Source organism: Felis catus, chromosome C2 (assembly GCF_018350175.1).
Source record: "Felis catus isolate Fca126 chromosome C2, F.catus_Fca126_mat1.0, whole genome shotgun sequence".
Lineage (NCBI taxonomy): Eukaryota > Metazoa > Chordata > Mammalia > Carnivora > Felidae > Felis > Felis catus.
This window is the reverse complement of record NC_058376.1, coordinates 3,183,325-3,205,166: the sequence shown is the minus strand read 5'-3', so window position 1 is coordinate 3,205,166 and position 21,842 is coordinate 3,183,325. Positions and strand designations below refer to the sequence as shown.

The window sequence follows — 21,842 nt, the reverse complement described above, 5'->3', positions numbered from 1 at the left end:
ACACCACTGAATTGTCCGCTTTAGAGTGGATGTTGTTTCGTACAGGAAGTGTCTCTCAGCAGCGCTGTTATATAAGCCAGTGCGTCCGTACATACTAAAATATTCTCCTGAAAATGTGGAATGTACATTTAAAATTTTTCTCCCCCCAGGCATCCACTATTTCCACTACTAGCTTTGTTGTTTGAAAAATGCGAACAATCTACCCAGGGCTCGGAAGGCACGACCTCTGCCAGTTTTGATGTAGATATTGAAAATTTTGTAAGAAAGCAAGAGAAAGAAGGAAAACCCTTCTTTTGCGAAGACCCGGAAACCGACAATTTAGTAAGTAAAAGAAACGTTTTATTCTTACGTCTTACTGCTTCCCAGTTTCAAATGTGACCAATAAATTTCAAGCTTCCAATTAGAACTTTAGGATGTAGTTCTGCTAAAGGGGAGCATCATACAGTTCGTGAAATAGCTTCCTGTACCTGTGACCTCACTGTCCCCACGTCGTCCAGCTTCTCCAGTGACCTCATGTAAGAACCCGAGGAGAGGACCTGAGCCTGCATCGCAAGGGGCCGGGGACCCACTTCTCTCCTCAGCATTTGTAACGTCCCCCGGAGTCGGCGTGCTCACGCGCTGGGCTGCTCGGGCAGCGTGTCTGGGCCCCGCTTCAGTTCTTGGCCTCTCCCTGGTCACGGACGCACGACCTTCTTCTCCGAGACAGACGGACCTCATGCTCAGTCCTGAGGCTGGTATTTGTGGCGGGAGGCAGGGCTGTACGTGCGCTCGGGGAGGCCCGTGAACGGAGCGAGGCAGGCTTACCAGAGGGCTCCCGGGCTCCCCGCTGCTTCCCTCGGCCTTTCTGCTCGAAGCCAGTTGGTCTCACCTTGGCGCCCTCCCTCCAGCTCCGGCCCCGAGGTTCAGCGTTGTGTGTGCTTTCTCAAGGGAGCGGACACTCTGTTGGAGTGAACGTCAGTGCCGGACCCGAAGGGAGCGGGGCCCGTCCGTGCTGGTGGAGAGCCGTTAGCCTGTGGCCGGGGGCCTGCCGCTTCACCAGGTTTCCTTAGAGCACGCTAACTCCCAGCCCCGAGCCCTAGTCAGGGCCCTTAGCAGCAGAAAAGCATCCTTAGAAAACTTTTCCCTGAATACATCGCCCTCAGCTTTGTTGCTTTTTAAGTTTCTCATTATACATCCAGCCCTCACTGCCTAATGGATTTTGTGATGAGTTGTCCGACCTCGAGTAGGTCTCCTCATCTTTGGAATGGGACTAGCAGCGCCCGCCCTCTGGGGTGAGACTCAGAAGCTCTCTCCGCCTCTGAATCTCTGTCATACAGCCATCAGTGCGTGGGCCGCGGGTACAGCCAGAGTGGCCCCGGGCTCTCCTGACCGGTGTTCGAGCACAGGGCCTGGCAGAGTTTGGTTCGTGGTCACTCTCGGTCCACAAATACATGTGAATTACTGCCACCCAGGTCACAGGGGGAGGGGCTGGGCTCCGGGTTGTGGATTCACGGCAAGTGGTGGTTTCCATCTGAGACCGCTATCTACCGCTGTGGGGCAGGTGACTCCAGAACTTAGTGACTTGACACAGTCACTGTAAAACTTTTGGGAAAATCGTAAAAGCCCGCATCTGGCACTGGGCGGGGAGTTCTCGGGCTCGACACCGAAAGCACAATCCGTAAAGGGCAGAGTCGGTTAACTGGGGTTTTGTCCAAATGAAGAGCTGCCTATGCGGTGGGCACTCCTCCCCGTTTGCAGACGAAGAAGCGGGAGGTAAGCACCTTACCGGCTGTGATGCGGGCCGGCCGTGGGGCCGGGCCGAGGCCCTGCGGTCTCCCGCTGCAGCGACTCCCCGAGGGCGGCCCAGGGACCATCTGGGTCCCCACACACCGGATGCAGCTGAAGTACGGAAGGTCAGCGGCGCCGGGGTGACTTACCGTTTGGCTTGATTTCTGACATCGCTCCCCTTGTGTCCCCGGCGGTGCAGACGGTCGTGGCGACGCGGCTCGGGCCAGTCATGGAGCGGTTCTGTGCTGGTGACACCAACGGCCGATGTGCTCCTGCCTGCTTGTCTGAGAGCCTTCGTTGTCTCTGCTTCTAGATGGTGAAAGCAATCCAGGTTTTGCGCATTCATCTTCTTGAGCTGGAAAAGGTTAACGAGCTCTGCAAAGACTTCTGCAGTCGCTATATTGCTTGTCTAAAGACGAAAATGAACAGTGAGACCCTCCTGAGCGGGGAGCCTGGAAGCCCGTACTCCCCCGTCCAGTCCCAGGTATTTACGTACGTTTGGGCCCCGCTCTGCTCCTCGGTTACCGTCCTGTCCGCAAGGGGACGGACGGCTGCTCGTCACCGTCAGTCCGGAGACCGACAGCCCTTTCAGAACGTCTGGGCTGTCTACGGCCGTCCTGCCCAGAGAGGTTTCTAGATCTCTGAGCCTGGCCTGGGCTGGCAGTGAATTCCCTCAAGCCCGAAAGACAGTCCCTCCGGGCATCACGCAGCCACTGAAGTGAGGCCTCGGTCTGTGTACCGTGCCCCGGATCCCGTCCTTCCGGGGGATGGAGTCCCGTTCACTTCTTTCCTTCTTTTTTAAAATATGTTTTTTGTTCATTATTTCTTAAAATTGTGGTAAGGTACACGTGTCATAAATGTGCCATCTTAACCATTTAAAAATTTGTTTTAACGTTTTAATTTATTTTTGAGACAGAGACAGTGTATGAGTGGGGGAGGGGCAGAGAGAGAGAGGGAGACCCAGAATCCCAAGCGGGCTCCAGGCTCCGCGCTGTCAGCACAGAGCCCGACGCGGGGCTCGAACTCGTGAACCGTAAGCTCACGACCCGAGCCGAAGTCGGCCCTCAACCGGCCGAGCCCCCCAGGTGCCCCTCATCGTAACCGTTTTTACGTGCACAGGTCCGTGGCTGAAGCACGCCCCACTGTCGTGCCACCGTCCCCGCCCTCCATCTCCAGAACTTCCCACGTTCTCAAACTGGAAGCCTGTCCCTGTTAACAACTAACTCCCCCTTCTCCCCTCCGCAGTCCCTGGCTCCCACCATTCTGCTTTCTGTGTGTATGAATTTGATTCGTCTGGGCACCTGATGTAAGGGAAATCCTACAGTCTTTGTCCTTCTGTGTTTGGCGTATTTTGCGGAGCGCAGTGGCCTCAAGGTCCACCCACAGGAAGCACTGGTGCCCTTGAGCCGTTCTGGTGGCAGGCGGTGGTCCGTGTGGTCGTAATCTGCACTTCCCTGATGGCTGACGGCGCCGACATCTTTCCGTGGGCTTAGTTGCCATCTGGAGATCCTCTCTGGTAGAACGTCTGCTCGTGTCTTTTGCCCGTTTTCTAGGTTTTTTTTAACTGTTGTTTTGAGAGTATTCTAGATACGAGTCTCTTATTGGCTATGTGGTTTGTAAATATTTTCTCCCAAGTCCGTGGCTGATCTTTTCATCCTCTTCACAGGGTCTTTTGCAGAACAAACATTTTAAATTCTGATCAAGTCCCACGTATCAGCTCTTCCTTTGGTGAGCTGTGCTTCTGGTGGTGAGTCTGAGAACTCTGCCGAGCCCTGGAGCCCCAAGATTTTCTCCAGTCCTTTTTCTGCAAGCTGTGTGTTTCACATTCAGGTCCATGACCCATCTTGAGTTAACTCTTGTACGAAGTGTGAGGGTTTAGGTGGAGGCTGCTTCTGGAAGTTCCTCTGTTGAGTTGCTTTTGTGACACTGTCACAATGCCGGTCTGTTTGTGTCTGTCTGTTTCTGTCCCCTCTGTTGTTACACTGCTGGATGTATTCCCAGCGTGTAGCCGTGGTTACTGGAGCTATTTGGTAAGTCTCAGATCGGGGTGGACTGTATCGTCCCCCTTTATTCTTCTTTCTCAAAATGGTTTTAGTTATTCTAGTTCCTCTCCGTGTAAATTTTGAAGTGATCTTGCCTGTATCTACAAAACAACGTTACTGAGATTTTGACAGGAATGGCATTAAGCCCGTGTATCGTTTCGGGGCGAATCGACATCTTTCCTGTGTTGGCTCTTCTGGTCCACAGACATGATATGTCTCTCCATTTATTTACTCTTCTGTGATTTTTTCATCAGCGTTTTGTAAGTTTGTCTTATAAGTCCTACACGTGTGTTTTTAGAATTACACCTGAGTATTTTTTTGAGCAATCATAAATGGTATTCTAGCTTTGACTTCAGTGTCCCGGCTAGCGTTTAGAAATATAGTTGATTTTTGTGTGTCTGTCTCGTATCCTGCGACCTTGCGGAACTCACTTGTTAGTTCTATAGGAGGTCCTTCTCATAGATTCCTTAGGATTTCCTACTTGTTAAGTTGTATCATCTGCAGATAGGAATAGTCCGTTCCTTCCTTCTTGATCTATATGCTTTTTATTTCCTTGTCTTACCTTGCTGCATTGTCTAGAACATCCAGTGCTATCTTGAATACAGTTGGTGGGAGTGGATGTCCTGCCCTGTTCCCAGTCTTAGGGGGAAAGCATTCTGCCTTCCAATGTTGTTTTTGTTTTTGTTTTTTTTTAATTTTTTTTTTTTTTAACATTTATTCATTTTTGAGAGACAGAGTACGGGTGAGGGAGGGGCAGAGAGAGAGGGAGACACGGGCTCTGAAGCAGGCTCCAGGCTCTGGCTCTGAGCTGTCAGCACAGAGCCTGATGTGGGCCTTGAACCCACGAACCATGAGATCATGACCTGAGCTGAAGTCGGACACTCAACTGACTGAGCCACTCAGGTGCCCCCGCCTTTCACTGTTAATTATAATTTTACTGGAAGGTTTTTTCTCGATGCTTTTCATCAAGTTGAGGAAGTTCCCCTCTATTCCTGTTTTTTTTTTCCGGAGAGTTTTTTTTTATTATGTTGAATTTTTTCAAATGCTTTCCCTGCATGAATTGATGTGATTATGTGATTTTTCTCCTTTCTTCTGTTAACATGGAGGTAGATCACGTTACTTGATTTTTCGAATATTGAACAAGCCTCACATTCCTGGAATAAATACCCCTTGGTCGCAGCACATTAATTCTTTTTATATAGGTTCCCGAATTCTGTTTGCTGTATGTTGTGAGACGTTTGCGTGTCCATACTGATTGTGGTTTCTTTTTTGTTACAGTCTTTGCCAAGGTTTCGTGTCAGAATAATACGACTTTACCAAATGAGATGAAGAGTATTCCCTCCTTTTCTGTTCTCTGGAAGTGATTATGTAGAATTGGTGTGAATTCTTCGTTACGTGTTTGATAGAATTCTCCAGTGACGGTACTTGGACCTGGAGTTTTCTTTTCTGAGTTTTCGAGCTACAAATTCCGCGTCCGCAACAGTTACCGGGCTGTTGGCTTCTGTCTAGACGTCACATGTGTTTGTGCCCAGTTGTCGCCAGAGCCCCTCCCGCCGTCGGCGTCTGCAGGCCCTGTGGCGCGCCCCCCCCCCCCCCCCCCCCGTCCCCTTCCTGGTGCTGGTAACTTGTCACCTCCCTTTTTTCCTGTCTTAGCAGGTTGTCGGTATATTGATCTTTTCAGGGAACCAGCTCTTTTTTTCGTTGGCTGTTCTCTGTTGTTTTTCTGTTTTCAGTTTCATCGATTTCTGCTTTGATCTTTATTATTCCCTTCTTTCTGCTTGCTTTGGTTTCATTTTGTCCCTCTTCTTCTAGGTCCTTCATGTGGGAGCTTGGATATTTGATTTGGATGAATTAATTTTTATTCCGACCAAGTTCATGTGGCAGATGCTGTGTGTCCCTACCGAAGCTCGGACACGCACTCGGATCGGTGCGGCAGCCTGCAGAGTAATCGTCTTCGGGTTTTCGCACCGATGCCATCTAATTGCTCAAATACCTGCGTGCCGGTGGTGTGCCAGACCCTGTGCCTCGACGCCCGGCACAGAGCCCCCTTCCCGGCCACCTGTCCCAGCCGTCACAGCCCATTTGTACCTGACTTGGGATGGCTGGGATCTTGATGTGGTCCTACGCTCTTTCTGTGCAACCGGCTGCAGGCCAGGCCCAGACCTAGCACTCTACGGACCTGAACACCCGGGGCGGGGGCGGGGGCGGGGGGCGGGGGGACGCCGATGTGCTCCGTGCTCTGGTGAGGGGACAGAGCTGGCCGCGGCCGCAGGTGACTCTCTGGCACCACGTGGAGCCTCCTGAGCCTGTGGCGTCCTCTGTAGGGGGACTCTGGTTCTTGGAAAGCTCTAGAGTGAGCCAGCGGAGTGGGAAGGCTGTGCGATGACCTTAGGTCCTTCCTCCCGGCCTTCCTCGTCACGCCTCCAGGGCTTCGAGGCGAGTCTGATATGATGAGACGAAAGATGACCGTTTGGGAGCCGGGTCGAAGCTGGAATCTCGGTGCTGACGGTCGTATTTAATAGCGGGTCGGTCTGGGGTCTCTTGGTTTGCAAATAAGGAAGGCGCGCCTTCCGGAAGGCTTGTCCTCTGCGTCTCTGTCTCGAGCACCTGGCCTTCACTGGTGGTGGCACCATGCCACTTGGTTTAAAGTTTTAAACGTGGCTTTTGTGTTTCCGCTCACTGCTCACCGTGTGTTTTTGACTCACAGCAGATTCAGAGTGCCATCTCAGGCACCCTCAGCCCCCAAGGAATCGTGGTGCCCGCATCTGCGCTGCAGCAGGGGAACGTCACCATGGCAACAGTGGCAGGTATGCCGACGGAGAAAAGGACACTCTTTCCTTGAGCTTTTGTGCAAAAGTCCTTTATATGAGAACGCAGAAGCCCGTCAGTGCAATTGCTGATTAACGCCAGTTCCTGAGACGGGGGTGGCAAGACTAGACCTCTTAGAATTGAAGGCCCGTCTCTTGTTTTCATTCTCAGTAACAGATATTTTATGCAAGTTGTGCGTCCCTACCAAAAACTTTGGGGAAGAAGGGTTTTATATGGGAGCTGAAAACATGTAGCAAAAACTGAGTTGTAATTTGCAGATAACGTAGTTTTTAATTGTACTCTTGGCAGCATCTGGGAAACCTTAAGTCGTGCCCTTAATGTTTGACAGACAAACAAAACTCCCTCTTAGCCTTGGTGTTACTTGCACGGCAGAAATCATCGCGGGAAGGGGACAGAGTCTGCAGGTCCCTGGTGCGTCTCCCGCATCGCAGATACAAAGCCATCGTGAGGACGGAATCGGGGCGCGCAGGGCGGGGAGAAACCCTCACACGATAGTGCGAAGGGAAGCTTCCAAAGGAGGATGGAAGCACGTTCGAGCAACAAAATACTGCGACGAAAACTACTCAGCCCCCTTGGCCAAGTCCTTTAACATGGGCTGATTGTGGGGGAAAGAAAGGGAATTGCAGCATCCGCCCCGGCTGACAGCGCCCTGGCGATGGGACGCCTCGCTGCCCCTTGCCCGGTGCCCCGCCCCCGCCCCCCTCCCGGGGCGCGGCTCATCCGGGAGGGTCGTCTTAATAGTTTATAGTGACAGGTCCGCCAGCGGGGTATTGATCATTCGACATGGCTTAAAAACCTCATCAGACCAGAGAGTTGTTTTCCTTTCATGATGTACGTTGAGTGTATTGAGAATGTGGTTTTATATCACCGAGACTCAAGAGCGTTTTGATCTCTTCCTTCCTGAGGTGGCACGGTGTATCAGCCTGTCACGGTCGTCACTCCTCAAGGCCAGGTGGTGACACAAGCCCTGTCGCCCGGCACCATCAGGATCCAGAACTCCCAGGTGCGTGTGCCATTCCTGGGGGAGGGCTTGGGGGCGAGCGGGGCCGTGCGGGCACGGGAGAGCCAGGCGTGGGTGTTCCTCTGCCTGAAGACCGTGCCAGTCCCCAGTTCAGCTCAGTGTCAGCCCCGTTTCGTTTTACTCCCCGTTTCCTTTACCGTAAGAAACTTGCAAAGTCCAGAGAGTCCGAAGGAGCGGCAGAAAGGTCCTCCATAACCCCTTCCCCGGAGCAACCCCGTTGTCCAGTTTAGCATCGGGTGCTGTAGTTGTCTCTGGGTCCAGAGACCTGAGGCGGTGTAGACGCCCTCTTCCCGCCCCCGTGGAGGTTCACAGCGGACCCAGCAGGCAGGTCTTTCAGACCCTGTGGAGGCCTTCCTGCTGAGCACCTGATGGGCCAGAGCACCGCTTCAGGCTCGCCCTCGGGTGGCCGGTGGGGTGGCAGGGGTGCCTGCTTCACATCCGCCCACCCACCGGAGGGGAGAGCTGAGCCGGGGCTGCCCCTCCCCCGCTCCAAGGCGCCCAGTGAGGCACCACCCCCCCACTCGCCCCCCTCCCCCCTCCCTCCCCCCCCCCCCCCCCCCCCCCCCCCCCCGCCTCCTGGGGAACACCAGCTTCGAGAGCACAGGAGGCCGCCTCAGGGGCAGAAGCAGCAGGTGGAAATGCTGTTACGCGCTGTGACCTTGCAGTCGACCTACGCCCTCCGTGCCTTTGTGGTAGGGGAGGCTGAACTTGGTGGATTGCCCGCCCCCTTTAAGTTGTGGAGACACACACACGCGCGCACACACACACACACACACGTACACGTACAGTCTTGTTATTTACACGCAGCTCGGTTTAAATCAGACCACGTTTCTGTTAGCAGCTCACACTAAGAACGTAGATTCGTTGTTTCCTGGAAGCACGGATGTTTCCTGCAGCCTTACTGACAACTGGCAGCCCAGCCTTGGGGACGTTCGTGTTTCCCTTAATCAGGTAGCAGATGTGAGAGGGCCTGGGCCCGGCCCATCCGGGACTTACCGCCTCTCACTTCACGGGCAGAGCTGGGCTGGGCTTGGGGGCCTTGTCATCTGGGCCCGCGAGGGGTAGAGGAGGAGCTAGACCCCAGCAGCATTGTCCCTGGGCTCCCCATCCAGCCCGCTGCCTCTGGAGCTCCCCATGTGCCACAGCCGTGAACGCGGGCAGCGCCTGGTCGGCAGAGCGCGTCCCAGTGCCAGCGTGAGCCGCTCTTAGAGAAAGACACCTTAGAGTCCGCTGCCTCCCTTCTGGAGAAGAGGTTTATTTGTCCTGATGCTTAAGAAGGAAGTTGCTGCTTAACCGAATTTTCCTAGACACACCGAGGACTAGTTTAACTAGCAACTGTGTTTCAGCGCAACCCCTTCTCACACAGACTCGCCCGTGACGCCCCCCAGCCCCATGAGGCGGGCTGGCGAACGCAGCCCCCTTTCTTGCTGCCTGTGAGCTGTTTCTGCTCCGGTCCTCGTGGCCCTGCAGCCCACCGTGCGCCTGTCCCCTCCCCGTCACTCTCCTCCATGTACGGCTTCTAGGTCAGCAGGGCTGGGAGGCCAGAGACACGGGCTGCCCGGGTTTCTGACGGAAGAGTGACCAGATTGACCGAGGGCTCGGGTGCAGGTGCTTTGGATGAGGTGGTGCATACGATTTTCTTTTTGTAGCTATTTGGGCTGCTCTGGGCTCTCTTCTTTCTTTTTCCTTTTTTGGGGGGTGGGGCTGGTTCTTTCTGGGCTGCAGATAATCAGGGTGACAACTTACCGATGACGGGGTCTGTTCTTGTGTCGGAAACTGTCACGGTCCGTTCGGTCACTGTCACGGCTCATGTGGTTGCTCTGGCCAGTATGACCCCCAGGTGAATCTCAGCGGCAGTGCGGTGGCCGTCACGGCTGAGCCCTCGTAACGCTTGCCCCCGTGCTGCCCCCTACGCCCCGTCCTGCCCGGTGTCTGGCTGGGTCTCGGGTGCACACACGGGGGATTTTAACACGGCCACACTCGCCCAGGAGAGAGTCCGCCACCATGGGCCGCATTCTGACTTAATGCCCGTCAGGAGGTGGGATTTGCCCTCTTCGTAGGGCGTCTCTACGGAAAGGTGTTTATGCTTCTAAAAGTGTTTTTTTTTTTTTAATTTTTTAACATTTATTTGTTTTTGAGAGACAGAGAGAGACAGAGTATGAACAGGGGAGGGGCAGGGAGAGAGGGAGACGCAGAATCCGAAACGGGCTCCAGGCTCCGAGCTGTCAGCACAGAGCCCGACGCGGGGCTTGAACTCATGAACAGTGAGATCATGATGCTTAACCGACTGAGCCACCCAGGCGCCCCTAAAAACATTTTTTTGACAAAAGAGAAGTAACCAGGGGATTTCATTGATCTCCTCTCCTTTCCTGGGAGAGTCTATTTGTACGATCGTTATTTGTATATTTTAGGGTTTTGCTGTTGGTTGGCCCGTGACAAGGTTTTTTGCCTCCATTCTACTCTCTAACTCACTTTGCTTTGATATAAATCAAGTTTATATCGAGCTGCGTGCCCAGCCCAGCGTCAAGGGTGCTGAGAGGCTCGGAGCAAACCGCCGCCTTTCCCGCCCGCTGTTCCCGCCTCTCGTGTCAGGCACCTGCTTCCTGATCTTACAGTCGTTCCTTCTGCTGACTTCCTCCCCGTTTCTAAACACTAAGTCACCCCTTACACACCTGCTTTGGGCTCGCTGTCTTGGCAGGAGCCCCTGCTCGCTCCGGCTTTCCCCCATCTTCCCTGTGTGTTTGGCCTGGTGGCCACACCCCTGCTCGGTGTTAATGTTACCCTGACTGTGTAAATACGGGTCTGTGCCGAGCTGAGTGTGTAACTGTGATCACAGCACTTTTCTGGGTCACGTGTTTGCTTCTGCCCGAGTGAACCGCCGCACTGCTGAGTCCCCTGGCCGAGTGCTCGTGGGGCCGCGGCTGACACCCTCGTGCTGATCCCCCTACGCCCTGCCTTCCAGAAGGCACATCGGAGCTGTGTGCCCCCAGAAGCTCTCCGTCTCCTGCTCGCAGGGGCTCGTCTCTCTCTGGGCCAGGCACAGGGCATGTTCTTGAACTTTCCTTTGACTTCACCTTCAGGAGTCCCCTCTCTGGCAGCGTGTACCCTCTGCTTTCTCGGCTTTACTCCCCACTTTGAAAACGTCCAGAGGAAATATGCCGGGAGGTACATTTTGTTGAGACTTTGCAAACCTGAGAATGGCTTCGTTTCGGTCTCGTGATGCAATCTGTGTCCGAGTGCCGCTCCGGGATGCAGGTGACTGTCACCGGGGCTGGAGGCCACGGTGTCTCTGTGCCCTCGTGGCCACATCGCCTGGCGAGGAGGCCAGCGTCTTCTGTCTCCCGTCGGATGCTTCTCTCCTCCGTGCTGCTGCGGCGCAGTCCCACAGCCTCGTGTCCTTGAGTCGGGGACGTGTGCTCGGAGTCTCCCGAGACGGCCCTGCCCCCTCCCCGGCCCGCACAGTCTCTTTCTAGAGCCTTTGCTAACTGAGCATCGGACCCTCCGAACAGAGTCTCTGGACTTCCGTGTGTTTGTGCTCCTGTTGTCTCGTTCTCAGAGACTTACTTTTCTCTCCGCGCCCCCTCCCCCCACCGCCTTCCGCCCCGTCCTCAAAGTTCAACGTGTTCAGCAGAGCGGGGATTTTCCAGACCCTCCTCGGCCTCTGTGCTTTGCGTTGAGGCTCCCGTTTCTGGCCCAAGGGTGGCTGCAGTTGTCTTCAGCTTCTGTGTTCTCGCTCTTCCCTCTGTGCCTCAACGTCTGTTCCCGCTGGGGTCTGCTTTTTGTGATGGAGACTTTCATTTATTTTTAAAATTATTATCAATATTGTTTTATGTTTAACTTACATCCAAGTTAGTTAGCATGCGGTGCAGCAGTGATTTCAGGAGGAGATTCCCTAATGGCCCCTCCCCATTTAGCCCGTCGCCCCTCCCGCCGCCCCTGCGGCAGCCCTCTGTTTGTCCTCTGTATTTAAGAGTCTCTTCTGTCTTGTCCCCCTTCCTATTTTTATGTTATTCTGGCTTCCCTTCGGTTCACCTGTTTTGTCTCTTAAAGTCCTCATACGGGTGAGGTCATACGATGTCTGTCTTTCTCTGCCCGACTAATTTCGGCAGCCCAGCCCTGTCCAGTTCCATGAGGTGGAGGATTTCAGATATTTGGGGACAGTTGCCTGTCCTCGGAACCTGAGCCGCTAGGAAGCCACTGGGTGCGCGTCGGGCGCGGGCCGCGGCAAGCGGGCCTCTCCACTGGCCGGCCTCGGAGCGTCTTCTTCACTCGGTGACTCCAGAGAAGGACTCTCAGATTTCTCGCTCGGGGCACAGGCCTGGCGGCAGGGGCGGGGATGGGCTGGGGTCTCCCGTGTCGTGTGGAGGCTTTCCCTGCCCCTCACTCCCACCGTCCAGCTGCGCTCAACACGTCCTCCGTCTCCTGCGGGCCGGGGGACAGATGGGTCATCTGCGGAGAATGACGGGGAGGGTCCGGGGCTCTCTCTGCTTCTCGGGCAAACTTCCGGCCAGTTTCCTAGGCTTTTCACCCCCCTCCTGTCCAGTCCCTGGCCTTGCTGGAGCCCCGCAGGGCCAGCGGCTGCTCTGTTCCGAGGCCCTCGGTCTGCTTCCCTCACGCGGCCTCGCCGGCCCTCTCAGACCCCGTGGACGCCATCCGTGGGGTCCGGTCACACGGCCAGCCGTCACTTGGCCTATTTTTGAGCCCACAGTTGCTTCAGCCCTGCACAAGAAAAGCGACACTGAGCCCATGTCAAACTTCATGAGGAACATTGCACGTTAATTGAGACAAATAAGGCAAACAAGCTAAAGTTTGGCCCCTGGTGCCTGGGAACTCATACTGGAAGTTCATTTCCCACTCTTCCCCGTGCACACGTAGGAGCACGGAGAGGGCGCTCGACACCACCCGCTTTCAGCCCCCGACAAGGAAACCCGTTTCCGAAAACTCTTATGGCCTGGATAATAATCTTTGGTTTTAAAATATTTTAGGTACGGTCAGTGTCTTAACGTCTCCTTTAATTCTGTTTAGATGATATTGTTGAGGCTTTTAAAGAATGTATCCAAAGTGATATAAATCCAGAGGAAGCACAGATAATACGGTGACCTCTCCAAAATAAAGTTCCAAATCCTTTCTTTTTTTTCAAAAAATTTTAATGTTTATTTTTGAGAGAGAGAGAGAGAGAGAGAGCACGAGCAGAGCAGGAGCAGAGAGAGAGGGAGACACAGCATCCGAAGCAGGCTCCAGGCTCTGAGCTGTCAGCACAGAGCCCGACGCGGGGCTTGAACTCATGAACAGTGAGATCATGATTTGAGCCGAAGTTGAACACTTAACCGACTGAGCCACCCAGGCGCCCCGAGTTCCAAATCCTTTAAACTGTGTCTGTGGGGGCGCCTGGGTGCCCCAGTCAGTTAAGCATCTAACTTCGGCTCAGGTCATGGTAAATCAACTGTGTCTATGAATGCATCATATTGAAGTTGATGTTCGTTTTCTTGTGGAGTCCGTTTCATACATAAGTTCTAAATTCAAGTGTAACAGTAGAGAGGTCTCTGCTGTGTGTGTGTGAGGCCCTGGTGAGTGGTGATCGCTTTCGTCCCCTGCCCATGTCGTGAACACTGATGACACCGTCCCCACGGGCGTGCTGGGCATCAGGTGCGGCGCCTGGGACCTGGCGGGGCCTGAGGCCTGTCCTTACAGACATCAGATCTCTCTTTCGTTTGTGTGCAGGACGTTCGCGGTGCCCTGCCCGTCCTTCCTTTTGAAAGGCAACGGACAGAGCGTGTTCCCTGCTCTCCGCAGGGGGTGGGGGCATCTATTGTGGCTGCGGAGGCGTCTTGGCCACCGGCGGTCCCTCGTCCCTTGCTCTGTGATGCTTCTGTCTGCTCCTGTGTGTGCCTTTGCCCCCTGCTCAGCCCACGGGCCGTCTCCAGCCCTCAAGCCTTCCTGCCCGTTCTTGTTGATTGCCTGACAGCTCTCTCGGCTGGGAGAGCGGTGTTTTATCACGTCCCTTGCCAGAGGACGCAAGGCGAAAACGGGCAGTGGATGAGAGGGCCGTGGGGTTGGCATGTCGACAGGGGAGTGACCCCGGGGACCTGTCGGTGCCCGTGTCACCTGCCTCGCCAGATGAGGGGCCACTGACAGCGAGACAGCCGTGCCCGTGGCGATGATGCCCCGGGATCCTCCTCCCGCCCCGAATAGCCTGCCCCCGCTCCAGTGCACGTGCCCCTGCTATCGACAAGTCATTTATCCGTAGATCTTTGGGTATCATCTCCATCTGAAGTCCTGAGCCACTTGGATGTGTCATAATTTTCTGTGCTTTCTAACATTTTCTTTTCAATTGTTTAAAAGCTCCAGTTACAGTTAAACCAAGATCTCAGCATCTTGCATCAAGATGACGGCTCAGCTAAGAACAAAAGGGGCGTTTTGCCGAAGCATGCCACCAACGTGATGAGATCTTGGCTCTTTCAGCACATAGGGGTAAGAACGCAAGTGACCGCACCGCTAGCCGCACCCCGAGCTGCTTGCTTTCTGGCGTGCTTCCCGGGAAAGACGTGCTGGTCTGCGCGAGCAGGCCCGGCGTGAAGTATCGGTCTTTTGTCGACCGTCTAAACGTCGGGGTGGAGTACGGGGCGGGAAGAGGGTTACCAAAACCCGGAGGCCACCACCTCAAGTGACTTAAACAGGAGGGCATCCCTGGTGAAAAGGGAATACTTCCAGCTCATGTCAATCCCGTGCGTGCGTGAGAGCCAGCTCCCCGTGAGTGATGACGGGGTGAGGTGGGGTGAGGTCAGTTAGGGAGGCGGGCAGGCAGAGGCTGGGTCGGGGCAAAGCCTGGGCAGACAGCGCGATGTCGCACGTATTGGACTTGAAAGGAAGAGGTGGGAAGGTCGAAGATCGCGATGTGGACGGAGGGGGGAGCACGTGACACAGAGTGGGGCCCACAGGCAGCACCAGCCCATCCACGTTGTGTGTGTGCGCCTGTTTCCTCCCCTGGGTCACGGCCACGTCGTCTCCGCAAGGTGTCCCCTCCCGGGAAGCACTTACTTGCTGCCCCGTTCAGCGGGGGACACCCTCAGCCCGCGTGCCCCCGAACCTGCGGGAGGCGTGTGGCCCGGAGCCGCTTCCAGGAGTGACCGCCCAGCCTGCTGGCCGGGACCAGGAGGGACCAGGTTGGCTTTCGGGGGAGCGTGTGGCGAGACCGAGGTGGGAAAGTGGACGCCACGTGCTGCGTTAAGCCACGTCCGGCGGAAGGGGGGGCCTTTGTGTAGTGAGGAGGGACAGGAGGTCGGGAGGTCCGGCAGGGAGCTGCCCGGAAGCCTCGGGAAGCGGCTTCGCGGCCGGGTGCCTTCATCCCAGCTTCTTTTCTCTGGTGCACGCGCCCCCTGCCCCTGCGGCCCCGGCCTCCACGCGACCACATGGAGCGCCCCCGATCGCCGTGGCCGTGGGCTGGCTCTGCCCCTCTCCGTCACTGCCACGGGTGCCTGCTCGTGCCTCTGGCTGCCGCGGCCTCTTCCTCCCTGCCCCGCGCTCCCCGTCCGCATCCCAGTGCGCCGTGCTTGTCCGCGAGGTGCCTGGGGGACCCAGGGCTCCTCGCGCCCTTTCCCTGCATCCACCGTTCGGGAAGCCCGCTGCCTGGGCCCGCGGCCTGCGTTTGTTCCCGGGACCGGTCTCCGTCCTCACCCCGGCTGTGAGCCACGAGGCCAGCGTCCATCTCGGTCATCCCGCGTCTTCTGGGGTTTGGCCCTTGACGCGGCCGGTTGGCACCCCCTTTTCTCTGACTGGCGTCAGGCTCCCTACCCGGGAGGTGACGGTCCAAAGTAGCAGCCGGCTGGAGGCTTTGAACCGGCATGTGATGTCGCTGAGCAGTCGGGGCGGGGACGGAGGCAGGACCCCTCTCCCTTTCCTGGAGGGAAGGCCCCGAGGGAGCCGGGCCCCCGCTGCCCTCCTGCTCTGCTGTCCTGTTCTCCGCTAGCCACCCCCGCCTGCAGGACACGGCAACGCGTGTCAGAGAGGACGGTGCTGTCTCTGAGCGGCGTGGCCACACCTGGAAACGTGTCCCGAAAGGTTTCACGTCAAGAGGAGAGGTTTTATGGATGACGGGCACAGCGATGTTGGGTATCCCGACGCCAAGACCGGGCGTGGGGTTTAGGACACACCCGTCTGCCGGACCGTTACGCAGCTGGTCAACTCGGCAGCGAGGGCTGGGGCGCCAGGAAGGTTCGGGCAGGTGGCAGGGACTGAGGGTGGGACGTACCCGCGTCTGAGCCCACTGTGATCTCACAGCCGACGCGTGGTCGTCACGCTACAGACAGGTGGTAGGATCGGCAATTTTCTTTTAAGTTTCCTTTAACGCCGGAATGATTTGTGAAACAGTAAACCCTGTGACAAGGTCGAAGTAAAATGTTCCTTTATTTCCCCCCATGAAGCATTCTCTGTCTCTCTTGCCCTCGTGTCTCGGAAATCGCATCCTCTCCGGTGGTGTTCCCAATACGCTAGGATAGCGTTTTCTGCCGTATGATGGCTTTCTTTGTTTTTTGTTTTGTTTTTGGTGAAAGCACTTAGGTTTCCTGCCCCCTTTGATTTTATGAACTTCTATTTATTATTTTTTTAAGTTTATTTATTTTGAGAGAGAGAGAGAGAGAGAGAGAATGAGGGAAAGGCAGAGAGAGAGAGAGAGAGAGAGAGAGAGTCCCAAGCAGGCTCTGCTCTTTCAGCTCAGAGCCCAACGCGGGACTCGAACCCACGAACCCTGAGATCATGACCCGAGCCAAAATCAAGAGTCGGGCCTTTAACTCACCGAACCCCCCAGGCGCCCCGCAAGCACGGTATTTGCATTTGCGCGGCCTCTACCTCCGGCCGTGTGCTGTGGGCAGACCGATTGAACCGCCGTCGTCTGAGGGAGCAGGCACGCTGCGGGGGTGAGCGTGGCGCCCCACCGGCGTGACTCCCGCCCACCGAGTGATACTCACGGGAGCCTCTGCCCCCGTGTGCTCTCCGGGGCCCCGGGGCGTCCACAAGGGACGTGGGTGCGCGTAGGTCTGAGAGTAAACGTCTTCACGGTTTCTGCGTGCGGACGGTAATCAGTCTTGGAGAAACCGTTTATGCCGTAGGTGGGAATTATCTTCCTCTGGGACTTCTGTGACTTTTGATACGTACTTCTGGTTTAATGCTGTTTTTTTTTAAGTGAAAGGTACTAATCACAAGGGAAGGAGTGATGTAGCAGACCCGCATATCCCCAGCGGTGGCTCGGTCCGCTGACCGCGCACGCTGACCTAGCGGGGCGGCTCCCGAAAAGCCGCCCGCGCGGCCCCTTGTCGGTGTCTCCTCACGATACCCGTGACAGAAACGTGTCACCCCGTGGGACGGGCCTGGAACAGCCTGCCCTGCCCCTTCCCCGCGCCCTCCCGTTTACCCAGCTGTCGGATGGGGAGCGTGTGTGCCCTCCTGCCTCAGTTTCCTCATCTGTAGAATGGGGATGACCGCCGTGTCTCAGAAGTGACCAAGGAAAGCGGTTCACTGTAGGACATGCAGCCTGATGTCTGGTCGGGTCAGAGCTCAAGCCTCTGTCCACAGCGTGTGCTCCTAATGTACCCTCGGCGGGGCAGTCCCTAAATTACCGGCCATATCACGTGGTTGGGACAGTGACCCCCACGGTGGCAGCAGCTCCTGGTGGTGGTGGCACCACTTGTGCCGTCTGTGAGCCTCCGGCTGTCACAGCCCGCCTTTGTCTGGGCCCCAACTGCCGCGTTGGCGCTGAGCGGCTCGGGGAGACGCTGCATTCTGTGCGGGACGTTTCTAAAACAAGTTTGTGAGGCTGAAGGCGTTTTGGCAGAACACTATCGCTGCTCAGCAGTCTTTTTGTTAATGTTTATTTATTTTCAGAGAGAGAGAGAGAGAGAGAGAGAGCATGCACGCAGGGGGAGGGGCAGAGAGGGAGGGACAGAGAGAGAATTGCACGCGGGCTCCACAGCGTCAGCCTGACTCGGGGCTCAGGCTCACAAACCGTGAGATCACGACCTGAGCCAAAATCGGGAGTTGGACGCTGAACCCACTGACCCGCCCGCCCAGGCGCCCCACTCCTTAGCGGTTCTTACTAAGGACTGGTCACGCGTTTCTCGTCTACCCAGAGAAGCCGGAGTTCCTGTGTAAACACCGAGGTTCACAGTTACTTTTCTTCTTGTTTGTAGCATCCCTACCCGACAGAAGATGAGAAAAAACAGATCGCTGCTCAGACAAACTTGACACTACTCCAAGTTAACAACTGGTAAGATGCGCCTGCTCCCCGACGTCATGCCAGTCAGCGCGATAGAACCCTTGAAAGCACGGACGCTAATCAATAGCGGAATTTGGCTGAAGATTCCTGAGTTCTTTTAACCAGCAGCACTGTCGTCAGGACTGGGATTGGTGGCGGGAGGCTTGCGAAGAGATCAGCACACGCTTTCAGCTTTCGGGGATCAGTGGCCCTCGCGGTGGACTCTCTGCCCACACGCTGCTTGTGCGGTTAGACTTGCGTGTCTCCGCCGTGTTTCTAGCCCCGAGCCCCCACGCTCAGTGCCGATGGCCTGTTTTCGTGGGTAACCTTCTCCGGGTGGTGACGGCCGCCATGAGGCATCCTGACCTCGGGGGCACCCCCCGTGGCTCTCCCACCTTTGGGAACCTTGTGCCACTTTGTTCAGCTCCGAGTGGGGGTCCAGGTGGTCCTACCCACAGCGGGGTCCTATGGGGACCTCAGGGCCCTACGAGGGACACGCCTGGGACAGGGTTGACTTCGTGGATGAAACATCCTCCTGTTCTAACTCCGGTGTCACGTACCGTCGTGGACGCCTGAACCCTGACGGCGTGCCCCGGAAATCAGGGCTGCGCCCGTCAGTAATGGCGCTGGGGTCCAGGGGCGCACTTGCATTTTGTGCGGCTGTCATTGCGTCCTTTGTGTTCACGTGCGCCCGTGTGGACGCGAGTCCAGCTTACAGAACGGGCCCGTGTAGAAGAGAAAAGAGCACACGTCCCATCAGTCGGAAATACCGTTAGAGCTTACACCTGGAGGTCAGGTGGGCTCCAGGGTACGTGACAGGGTCTCCCGGCACACGCAGTCGTCTGTGCGGGACGGGTGCTCAGGTACCGCACCAAACATCTCTGGTATCCTGCCGTGGGCCATTGTTTCGGTTTTGGGAACCGGTGATAGACCATCCTCCTTGAACTGTCTCCTGTGGAATCTTGAAATGCCGTTAGCAGAAACGGAGGTTTCACACGTGTTGTCGCTGTGACGTTCGTGACGGCCTAGGACACGCTCCGTTTCCTCCTGTCCCCTCGCGTGACACGTCCTGTCTCGGTTCGGTCCTACCAGTGGTCGATTCGTTGGGGGTGAATGTTAGAGACACTTGTTTGCACATTGTGATGCTTTTGCCGCTGCCCGGCCTTCCCACTTTTCTTCAGGGTTGACTTCCTTGAGCTCTGTTAGCAGAATTGTCTTGTCTAGAAAGTTTGACCTCAACTTTTTTTTTTTTTTTTTTTTAAATTTTGGTTAATGTTTGTTTTTGAGAGAGAAACAGAGCACAATCAGGGGAGGGGCAGAGAGAGAGACAGACAGACAGACAGACAGACAGACAGAATCCGAAGCAGGCTCCAGGCTCCGAGCTGTCAGCACAGAGCCCGACGCGGGGCTCGAACCCACCAACCGTGGGCTCCTGACCGGAGCCGAAGTCGGACGCTCAAGCGACTGAGCCACCCAGGCACTCCTGCTTGTTTCTGTTTTTAGGGCGTATCTTCCTGCAATTGTAGATAGTTTTGAATGCGAGGGTTATATTTTTTAAACTGTATTTGAGTAATCTCTACCCCCAACGTGGGGTTCGAATTCACGACCTGAGATCACGAGCGGGCCAGCCAGGCACCCGGGACCGTTAGGATTTTAACGCGAAGTGACCTTGTCACTGGTCCGGGCCCGGCTCTGCTCTGTGTCGGGGGCACCGAGAGCAGCGTGTGGTGGCACAGCACCGGGACAGAAGTAGAGCCCGCGTGTCCGCTGGTGCTCGTCTTTCTCTTGCTGTCAGGGTCCCGCTGCGGGGGTTAGCAGACTGGGCTGCGGCGAGAGGTGAGCCCCTGTCGCTGTCCTCCTGGAGGAGGCCGGGCCGGTGCAGCTGTGGCCCGGTCGGAGCGTGCGGTCCGAGCTCGCCAGCGGCCGTGGGCGTCGGTCACCGCAGGCTGCGGTCACAGCAGGTGGGGGGCGCGGGGAGACAGAGCCCCTCCCAGGTGCCGGCAGGGGTGCAGGCTTTCCGTCCACACATTTACGAGCCGCCTGCCCGGCCGACCTCAGGCTCCCGCAGCAGCAGTGGTTGTGCGTGTGCGGGGTCAGGGGTCGGGTCCCCGCGGGGGTGGTGAGTCGCTTCTGAGTTGCCTCGTGGTGGGGGCGGTTAGTGACCTAGGAACTTAGTTCCTCTGGGACTAGCCCGTCGTGAGCGGCGTGCAGGGTCGCAGGTCTGGCCCCAGAGCCGTGCTTGGAGGTGACCACGAGGTCAGGGCGGGACAGGACCCCCGGGTGTGCAGTGTGGCCGCTCCCCGGCCCCCTCCCCGGGGACACCGGCGCCCCACCTGCCATCCACGTGCGCTGGGCCGGGGGAGAGGTGCGCGGGCCACCTGAGGTCCAGGCTGGCTCTGACGCCTCCCCTGTAGGGACGTCTGCTGTCCCAGTGACCGCTTCTGGTGTCGCCCTTCACACCCAGGTTCATCAATGCCAGAAGACGGATTCTTCAGCCCATGTTGGATTCTAGTTGCTCAGAAACTCCAAAAACCAAGAAGAAGACAGCTCAGAACAGACCGGTCCAGAGGTTTTGGCCCGACTCCATCGCCTCGGGAGCTGCACAGCCGCCGCCCAGCGAGCTGGCCATGTCGGAAGGTGGGCCCCGCGGGGGCTGGGGGGGCGGTGGGGACAGGGAGGGGGAGGGGGGGCGTGGGGAGGGCCCAGAGGCTGGGGGAGGGCCTGGCTGCTTGGGGGCAGCAGGGGTGTGGGCAGGGACGGCCTTGACCGCGGTGGCAGCCGTGAGCCTTGGGTCGCGGCGGCTGCGGTGTTTCGCGTGTGACGCGTGAGGGAGGCATCGTGTGCGGAGCGCGGTGCGTCTGGGAGGCCCGGTGTCCTGTGCGTTCTGTCCTTTTCCCCCTTTCCGTGTTTCTTTTCCCTGGGAGCTCGGAGCTCAGGATGGAGCTCTGCCAGCCCCCCGACCTGGCACCTCACCCCTTTTCCCTGTGAGCCCCCGCGGCTGGTCTCCTCCGACGGCGTCCCTCTCCCTCATCACAGGCCCCCGTCCCCGCATGCGCCATAAGCACCTTTCCGTGGGCACGGCTTGCCCGGGTGTGGACTGTCTGGGTGTGTGTGGTTCTCGGTGTGGAGGTGGTGTTCCCAGCCCGTCCCCACTGTCTCGTTCTTCCTGTTTTTGCAGCAGTTTGCTGTTCCCGAGGAAAGTTCGCGGCCCTTACGTCTTCAAACACTTTCTGATGCCCCCCCCGCCCTGCCCCCTCCGGGCCCCCAGGTCCCCATCTGTCCCCCTGTTCTTTCTAGGGTTTGGGATTCCGTCTCTCGCTTCCGTTTTGATAGTTTCCACGTCTGTGTTGGGGCTTCGCTAACCTTTCCTCCTGTGGTTAAGCTGCCACCGGTCCCACCACGGGCGTGTCTCAGGGTGGACATCATAGTGCGCGTTTCCGGAAGTTCGGGACAGTCTTCGGCGGCTCTCGTGGCTCTCCTTCGTAGCATACGGTCACAACAACCGCTTTGATGGCCTCCTCTGCTGGTTCACATCTGTCAGCCCCAGGCTGGTTTCCGGTGACCCGGTTTTCTGCTCGCTGTGGGTGATTTTCCTGCCTGGTGATCCTGGACTGGATGGCAGGCCTTGGGAATGCCACCTTGCTGGGGGCGGGTGCTTTTGCACGGGGGCAAGGCTCCCGAGCTCTGTTCCAGCCCTGAAGGGACCCTCTCGTGCCCTGCTCGGTGATCGGCCCTTGTTTGGTGACCAGCGGTGCTCAGTCCTGGGCAGACCACCCGCAACCAAGGCCGGACCTCGGATGGCACCCCACCCCCACGCCCCTCCACCCCCCTGGCCTGGGCATCGTCTTCCGATCTTTCCAGCTGGTTCTTTCCCAGGGCTTGACTGTCTCCTGCCGCCCGTGCGGACCTCCCTCCACCGAACGGACGAGCCGGCTTG

The 21,842-nt window shown here is 56.9% G+C and overlaps 1 protein-coding gene across 7 annotated transcripts in view; it reads left to right on the top strand.

Moving 5' to 3' along the window:
* The window catches only part of PKNOX1 (PBX/knotted 1 homeobox 1), a 58,622-nt gene that overhangs the window by 32,691 nt on the left and 4,089 nt on the right, over window positions 1–21,842 (top strand). For 6 of the 7 annotated variants that reach the window (XM_023238681.2, XM_023238680.2, XM_045036552.1 and 3 more), the window contains 7 exons: window positions 150–321; window positions 2,081–2,251; window positions 6,517–6,616; window positions 7,544–7,641; window positions 14,002–14,130; window positions 17,841–17,917; window positions 20,370–20,542. In XM_023238681.2, the coding sequence (XP_023094449.1) occupies window positions 150–321; window positions 2,081–2,251; window positions 6,517–6,616; window positions 7,544–7,641; window positions 14,002–14,130; window positions 17,841–17,917; window positions 20,370–20,542 (920 nt within the window). The remainder of the gene's footprint in view (window positions 1–149; window positions 322–2,080; window positions 2,252–6,516; window positions 6,617–7,543; window positions 7,642–14,001; window positions 14,131–17,840; window positions 17,918–20,369; window positions 20,543–21,842) is intronic. The other variant, XM_023238682.2, reaches the window with a different exon arrangement.